The sequence below is a fragment of the Empidonax traillii genome, unplaced genomic scaffold (assembly GCF_003031625.1).
Source record: "Empidonax traillii isolate 1590-97213 ecotype Southwest subspecies unplaced genomic scaffold, ASM303162v1 scaffold967:size223382, whole genome shotgun sequence".
NCBI classification, from domain to species: Eukaryota; Metazoa; Chordata; class Aves; order Passeriformes; family Tyrannidae; genus Empidonax; species Empidonax traillii.
In genome coordinates this window covers 215017-223424 of record NW_020956160.1, presented here as the reverse complement: position 1 = coordinate 223424, position 8408 = coordinate 215017, and the positions used below count along the sequence as shown (strand labels likewise).

The 8408-nt window shown below is 39.4% G+C and overlaps 1 protein-coding gene across 1 annotated transcript in view; it reads left to right on the top strand.

Annotated features, from left to right (window-relative positions):
• Window positions 1–7328: 7328 nt before the first annotated feature.
• The window catches only part of LOC114067796 (partitioning defective 3 homolog), a gene marked incomplete at its 3' end in the record, with an annotated part of 210313 nt that continues 209233 nt past the window's right edge, over window positions 7329–8408 (top strand). The window contains exon 1 of the mRNA XM_027903476.1: window positions 7329–7361. Within this exon, the coding sequence (XP_027759277.1) occupies window positions 7329–7361 (33 nt within the window). The remainder of the gene's footprint in view (window positions 7362–8408) is intronic.

Here is an 8408-nt window from a genome sequence, read left to right as displayed (position 1 = left end):
TTGTGCAATGAGGTTGTACTTCTCATAGGAAGCATGAAAAACTCTGGAATTCAAGACAGTATGTACTTTTCCCCACTGTCTTTATATTTTAGGAGATGGTTTGGCTATCACAGTATTATATTTGATCTCATTTGATGGGGATAATCTAAACAGAATGTTTTATATGAGCTTGAGAGGTCTAAAAGTTTTGAGTCCAAGACAGTTTCAATTATCTTTTTTTTCATCTTTTTTTTTTTTTTTTCCCTAAAGCTAAATGAATTTTCAAACAACCATGGTTTCAAATAGTGTAACTAACTAGGGAACAAATTTTGTGTTGTGTGAAAATAAGTAAGGTTTTATTTTTTTTTTTCTTCAGCATTTTAATGAAAGGGACAGCTTTTGGGAAAAATACTTCCTAAAATGCCTGTGAGGGCTGTTTCAAACTGAGTCTCCATGGGGCAGGGATGCTTAGCTGGGAGGAGGGAGGTCCAGCAGTGAGACCATGCCCTGCAGAGCTCTTCACCAACTTGCAGCCTTTTCAACCCAGATGTCAGATATCTTAATCGCTGATACAGAAGTGTCTTCTAGAAAATCTTTTTATCAAAGCAAAGCTTTGCCTAAACTGACATTTTTGCTTCAAGTTTGTTTTTCACAAAGCTTGCCTTTACAGAAACTTTCTCCTAAGGATGAGGATGATTCCTAGTATCTCTAAGCAGGCTAAAATATTTCTCTTTTTTCAAATGGCAAAATTTTAGTTTAGTACCAATTTTTGTGTTGTACTTGGTCTTCCTAGACAAAAAGGAGCTGCATTTCTGGTGTAATAACCTGCAGCTTGTGTAGATGGACAGAGTGAAATTAAATCACCCTTTTAGAAAAGCAGAAGAGTAGAAGGTGTAGGAGTCATCCAGCAAAATAAAATGTTACTAGGGCTGCATTTTACTGTTTGATGCAAACCTCCTGATGATAGCCATGCATGGGAACTTGGAACAGAAGTTTGGCCTAGCTGAGGGTATTACTCTGAGTCGGTGTCTGATTCACAACAGCTGGGAGAGTGTAATCCCTCCCTGTGTGCACAGTGTGTGCCTGTGTCCCCCCACCTACCTTGTAGTCATGGGATCTCCTACATCTACCCATATCAATATTCTGGTTTTTAAATTGAGGACTAAATAGGTTTCTTGCCTCTTCCTTTTCTTCAACACTGATAAATAAAAATGCAGCAAAACTTTGATTTCCCCCCTTTAGTTTTAAAGGCCGTGAATTGGAAATATTGCCCAGTTGGAAGACAGCAAAGGCTCCCGGATAAAACGCTTGCAGCCGGTAGAGCTTGCTCTGTGTCTTAACCCATGAAAGTTCATGACCTCTCCCTATCTGAACAGCTCACTATATATAGATGAGGATCTTCCCTGGGAATTCTCGTGGCAGCCTGTCTGGTGCAGCCGTGGAGCAGCTCAGTGCCCAGATGGTGATGTAGGTGCTGTGTGTAACCCATTTGTTTGTGCAGTTGTTTGTCCCACCTGTGCTGGGGCTTTGGTCTGTACGTGGCTGCGAGTTGCTTGTCTCTAGGAAAAAGCCTGTAAAAGCAGCTGAGGAATTCTCCACTAGAAAGCAAGGCACCCTGTCCCTGGAAAATGAAAATAAAATGCATTTCAGGCTCTTGAAACTAATTTTATTTTACTTAATATTTTCACTTGTGTAAGCATAGACAATATAATTGTTCTTCTGTATCAAAAATAGAGCACATAGAGCATGACAGAAATCTGAGAATTCATATACAAAAGTCTTCTGTGGTAGATTTCTTCAAGAAGAGTATTCTTGGCTTTAAGAACTGGAGAGTGGGTTTCATATGCAAGAGTGGGTGTGTAGATGTGAGTATATATATATGTGAACACAGGATTGTTATTTTGATGCTTGCAAGCTTTTATCAGTCCAGACATCTCACTATTTGAAAAAGTATGAGGGCTGTTTTAAGAATATACTTTTTTTCCAGTTGTTGGAACTTTTATGGTATTGTTAATAGTGCAGTTGCTATTACCATAGAAGAGAAGAGACAAAACAAAGGCCTGTTGGTTGCTAGGGGAAAATTTGCAAAGTTAAATGAATTTATTTGAAGTGTGGTTTTTTTTTTGTTGTTGTTTGTGTGTTTTTTTTGTTGTTTGTTTGGGTTTTTTTGTTTGTTTGTTTTTTAAATATGTGGGTGGAGCCTTGTGGTTAGATGAAATGGTTTAAAATTTTAGTTAGCTTGTTGCAGTACTGTCTGGGGAGTGTATGCTGTCTAAACTGTACGCTTAACAGTCAAAAAGGTGCCATATTTTAATCTCCTTCTATTCATCAAAGTATTTTCTTTTTGCTCTACTAGGTTATAGAACAACAAGTAGATTTTTCTCTTTAGTGGAGTTTAAGACACTGTTTCCATATACCTACCTTGGTTATGCACAGATCACTCAAAGCTAGAAAGAGGTGTCAGTGCCTTCTGTCTCCATTTTGGTGGGCAACCCATTGGAGAGATCCCAGGTGAATAATATAAATAGATTTTCTGAAAAGAAAAAAAAAAGTTTCAAAGAACCTGATTTTTTTTTTTTTACAGCTTGTTCTCAAGTGAGAATGCTGTGTGTGTTTTACAGAAAATGAAAGTTGGAGGACTGTAAGAAATGCTACTTTTCTGTGAACAGATGAGCTACATCCAAAATGAAAAAGAAGTTTTTTTCTAATTATTTTTGTTTTTTTAAATCAATTCTCTGTGAAACTTATTTTTGTCATTAGTTATGAATAATTCTTATATTCTGTATATGTTTGTGTGTGTACATACATTATAATTATGCTGTTACATTGGAAACATTTTCAATAAAGTCAGTTTCTCAAAGCACATAAAGAACTAGAAACTGGGGGTTTCAAACTCAGGTTTGGCTAAGTAGAGGATACTCTCTAATTTGTCTAGCAGAAGAAAAGAAAGATAATTACTTGGGTTTTACAGGGCCTGAAGGTATAATTCTAGGTGGAATATTGTGGCGCATTTGAGTATATTTCTAACATTGTCCTTGTGCATCCAATTGCAGTAATTTCGTGGTCTCTTCTGTTAAAGTTTACTCTCCCATCTTTGTTACAAAGATGGGAATTTTTAGTTTAGACCACAGTATGATGATATATGACTGAGAACACTACAGTATCATGTCACTCTTAAATTAATCAAAACTTCTGGAGATGCAAACTATGATACCCTGAGCTCGAAAAATTAAGCAGGTTTAACAATTTCCTATGTGAGATACTCCCAACTCAGCTGAAAAGACTTGAATGTTTGCCTCTTGTTCAAAATAGGACCTGGCATTTCTTCACTGATTTTAATGGTTATTTTTTTTGTTGCTTTCTTTTCTGGTCAAGAAGACTAGCTGGTTTTACTTCTCCTGTAATAAAATCTTCTGCTTTAATTCTGACAAGTGCAGACACGCTGTTAGAGATTTAAGCGATTTTGAAAGATGTGTAATGGGTTAGAGTTCAGTGTAGTGCTGTTAGCTGCTCCCTATCGCTGGAGGTGACAAGGGAGAAGGTAACTGAGGGAGTAAGAGAAGGTTTGTAGTGCTGATCCCCATCTCCTTGCATTAGTGGATTCATTTTCAGGGCTTAACTTGGCAAGTTTTCCTTATGTCGATGGGTGCTAATGCAGTTAGGTCTGTGAGGGTGTTGCAGGAAGGAATGAGGGTGTTGTTGGAAGGAATACTGTGATAAATGAAAGGGGCACACTCTTAAATAAGTTTTTTCCAATAGTTGTCATCTGTGTTTGCTTTAACATCTTGGAATGTTAGGTCTGCTTTCTGCTGCTGGCCAGGTATGGAAGTGATGGTGAGTCATAAGCAAATGCAGACAGTAGAGGAGAAGAGTGGGTTTTGAGCCAGAGGGTCAGAGGAAGAGGGGAGGTTGTGGTGCACCTGGCAGCTGCAGTTGGCAGGTGGTTTTTTGTATTTATACCAAAATCTGGAACAGGAAATGAGATTGAGTGAGGAGATTGAAAATGAAGAGAGTCCTCCTTAAGTAATGAGTTATGAGCTCTCTTGACTACTCCAGATTGTGGCAGTGGGATTCTGTTTTGTTGTTGTTGGTTTGGTTTTTTGTTTTGTTTTTTGTTTGGTTTGGTTTTTTTGGATTTAATTAGGGCTAGCCTCAAGCTTAGACCAGACCTGAACTTAGTTATTGAATTGACAAAGAGAATTATTGCCGATTTGTGAGGAGGAACTGTTACTGATTATCTCTGAACAAAACACAAATGTAAATTAAATAGCACATAAGGTAAAATGTAGAGTTAGTAGCAGTTACCATTAGTTCTGCTTTTATTTTCCTGCTGAGGTCTGCAGCCAACTGGGATGTTAATTGCTTTTCATTTTAAACATGGTAATACCCTGCAGCATGGTCAGTAGGAATACAGCCATGTTAAACCTAAAGTTACCTTAGGGTCAGTTTGAAAAAAAAACAACAAAACAAAACAACAGAGAGTATCTCTCTTTAGAAGTAGTGAATACATTTTCAAAACAAAACAAACAGTTGAGACTACTGTTTTTAGAAGTTCAGTTTTAAGGTACTTCCCCTACTTCACACTAATGTGAAGGACTGCATTGCAGTTCCTGCCCTGGATTAGCAGCCATCAGAATCTTGAATTCAAAGAGAATGGCAGATCTGTTTTATTTAACCTTATAGAACAAGCATGACTGTAGTGCTTGAATTTATATAGAGATTTTTCTCAAAGTTTCAGAAAAGTGCTAGGCATGTTTAGAAATGAGTGACTACACACTTCAATTAGTGCCACTAGAAGGTATTGAAATTACACTCCTTCAAAAAGATTGGGCAGTTTGGAAAAGTTATAGCTAAATATTGTTGCTACAGTTGTTCCCTGGAGGTGAAAATAAGGCCTACTTTGGTTAAAGTATCTTGAAAAGTGTTTAAGATACCATTAACGTGATACCATGATTATTTCCACACTGCTTTTGCAGATGCCTACTAGGAAAGAGTTCTCCTTGGTGCGTTTGACCTGTAGGCATCTGCCTGTGTGTGCGTACAAGAGATACTGTTCCGTGGGTGTCTGATCCTTACAGGTGGGATGGTGGAGTGGTGGTGTGCAGAGGTCATCTGGCTTCATACCAGCCTTCTTAGGCCATGTAGAAAGCTTTTTGCATGAGCTACAATGTGCCCACAGGAGTGGAGAACAAAGAAAGGGAATATAGTTTTAGTCTTGGGAACAGCTTTATATGGCACAGTGGAAACTCCTGAACCTTTCAGTCCGCCATTCACTATTAGCAGGATTGTCCTACAACACAAATCAGTAGAAGTGCTCTGTGTATATATTCTGGGTCCTAGGACCCTCACTGCTGTTGATCTGCAGGTGATTTTTCAGCATATATTCATTTTTCACTTTATTTGTGCCTTATACCAGCTTGATCTGACAGCCGTAGGTGACACACTGCTGCTCCTCTGAACCAGACAGAGAATTACAGTGCCCAAGCACTGCTTGTGTGTGCTGTGGTGCAGGGAGTGTAGGGGATCTCTTGCCATATCCATGCTGCTTACAGCAACTGCGTAGGAGGCAGGGAGATCTCATGGGTGCCCCTGTGCACAGCTGACTGGGAGGCAGAGGAGAGTAAAGCGTCTGGGGTGCTAGAGCTATAAATCCTGTCAAAAATATGAGATATCATAGCTGACCTAAATCAAGACAAACTTTTCGGTGATTCTCATAACTTGTGCATTCCTTTCACATGGTTCACCAAAGCTGTTTATATTGCAAAGTCCTACCCACCAACCCTTGACTTTGAAGCTCCCAGAGGAATAATACAACCATCAGGACAGAGAGTGGTATTTCATGTTTTTTCTTACCTTCACGGTTACAGTGGGTCGTAAATGTGAGGCACTGTATGTAATACTGTTTTTGCAACTCTCTGTATATTAATCATTGTTAAGAGTTCACATACTACTCAATTAATTACCTATGCCCACTTGGGAGCATATATCAAAACTGGTGGTTTCTGGTTTTCATGTCACTTGTTAATAATGACCCCCAAATGAAAATCTGATTTCAATTACATTTCTGAAATAAATTAGGCTCTTTGTTTCATGTAGAATGCCACTTGGGTAGACAACTGTATTTCTGCTCTCTTAAATATTCCCTTGAAACATTTTGCCAGACTCACTTTTTGTTTAATCAGTATTGATCAGTGATACATGTAGGTCTACAACATACATGTCTGTAGGCACAGACATACCTATCTGGTTGGTTATTCCAGTAAAATCCATTATTCTGGTCTAAATCTAGCACTGTATTTGGAGAATGTTTGTGGTGGCTGAAAAAAACAATGAACCGCTTAAATCCAAGCAATGCTGTAATGATGGGTGGAGGTAAAAAGCTCTTGAAAGAAACAGAAAGCACTTCTTTCATCAAGTTCACTTATGGTTCAGTTGTCAAGCTGCGATCCAGAGATGTTCTGCATTTCTTCAGCATTGTTGCCCAAATTCTAAATCCCCGCATATAAGATTATACACCATTATACCCAGTACATTTCACTACATGCTCATGAGCTGTGGATTAGATTACTGTAATTCATATCTGTCATCTGGAGTTAATACTAATAATTACAAATTGCAATCAAGGAACTATTTTGTTGCATTATTTGTTGTATTTAAATGCAGATAATGAAGTAAGCTCTGAAGTAAGCAAAATGATCTGAAAAGGGCACATTTATCTTACCTTACTTGTGGAGTTATCACAGTTGCAGTTTGTGGTAGTGCTTTGATAGTATTGTCTAGGATTTTCTTACATTGAAATAAATCACATGTAAAAGTTTTATTTTGAAGTTTGGACAGTGTTATTCAGTGCTCACAGCATGGACATGATGGAGTTTAGAGACAAAATGTCTTCCCACTCAGTATGTTTTTCTCAAATATTTAATGTTTTCTCCTTAGCAAACAGAACATAATTGTTCACAGCATAGACAATCAGTAGTCAGGGTGAAAGTGTGTTAATCTTTTGTAGTCAGATGTAAAGCTTTATTCTTCATTTATTAATTCTCAAATTTGGTTGCCACATGCATTCTAATGGCAGCACAAAAGAACTTCTCTTTTTTCTGTGGATGTCTGACTCGATGCTAATGGCAGAGTTCAGGTGTTGGCCGAGTGCTGAGGAGCTGGACCTGCCCTTTGGTGGTGGCACCTCCTAGTGGTTAGAGAGCCATGTGCTGTGAAGAAATGTCTTAAGGTCAGTTTTGACAATAGGACAATGTTTTCAGTGCAATATTTTTGGAATAGACTGCCAGGAGAGAAGTGAGACACACCCATAACCCTAGGACCTGGGGGTATTGATCAACAATAAGCTGAACATGAGCCAGCAGTGTGCCCAGGTGGCCAAGAAGGTAAATGGCATCCTGGTTTGTACCAGTAATAGTGTGGCCAGCAGGACTGGGGCAGAGATTGTCTCCCTGTACTCAGCACTGATGAGGCTGTGCCTTAAATCCAAGCATTGGTTTTGGGCCCCTCACTTCAAGAAAGACACTGAGGTGCGGGACAGTGTCCAGAGAAGGGCAATGGAGCTAATGAAGGGTCTGGAGCACATGTCTGATGAGTAGTGGCTGAGTTAGCTGGAGTTATTTAACTTGGAATAAAGGAGTCTCGGGGAGATCTTGTCACTCTCTACACCTACCTGAAAGAAGAGTGTAGCCAGGTGGGGGTCAATCTCTTCTGTCAAGTAACATGTGATGGGATGAGAAGAAGTGGCCTCAAGTTGCACCAAAGGGGGTTTAGATTGGATCTTAACAGTTTCTTCACTGAAAGGGTTATCAAGCATGGGAACAGGCTGCCCAGAGGAATGTTTGAGTCACCATCCCTGGAGGGATTTAAAAGACGTGTAGGTATTTTACTTAGGGACATGGTTTTGTGGAGAACTTGGCAATGCTGGGTTAATTTAACGGTTGGACTTGATGATCTTAGAGGTCTTTTCCAGCCTAAGCAATTCTGTGATTCTATGCCTAGTCCTGCATAGGGAAGGAGGAGCCCCGTGCGGTGCCACAGGCTGGGGCTGGGGCAGGAGCCAGTCCGGCACCCTGGCAGCAGGCACTGTCCTGCACTGGGCCAGCAGGGCATGCCCAGGAGATGAAGGAAGGGATCACCTCCCTCTGCCCAACATGGTCCATGTCCAAATCTGGAATACCTTGAGGTCCGTTCCAATCTGAATTATTCCTTGACATTAAGTTATTGAGAAATAGAGTCTGTGTTATTTAATAGGTAATGAAAATATGCAGTACATAGTAAAGTTGATTTAGATTAATTAGTGCTGTGATTTCTCATGGATTGGTGTAGAATACTTCTAGGTAAAGTGGATGAGTTAAAAGAATAAATAAAAAATTCCAGACTTTTGTGATGCATTAATAGGAAGAACTCACATATCCTATCCCAAGGTAGGA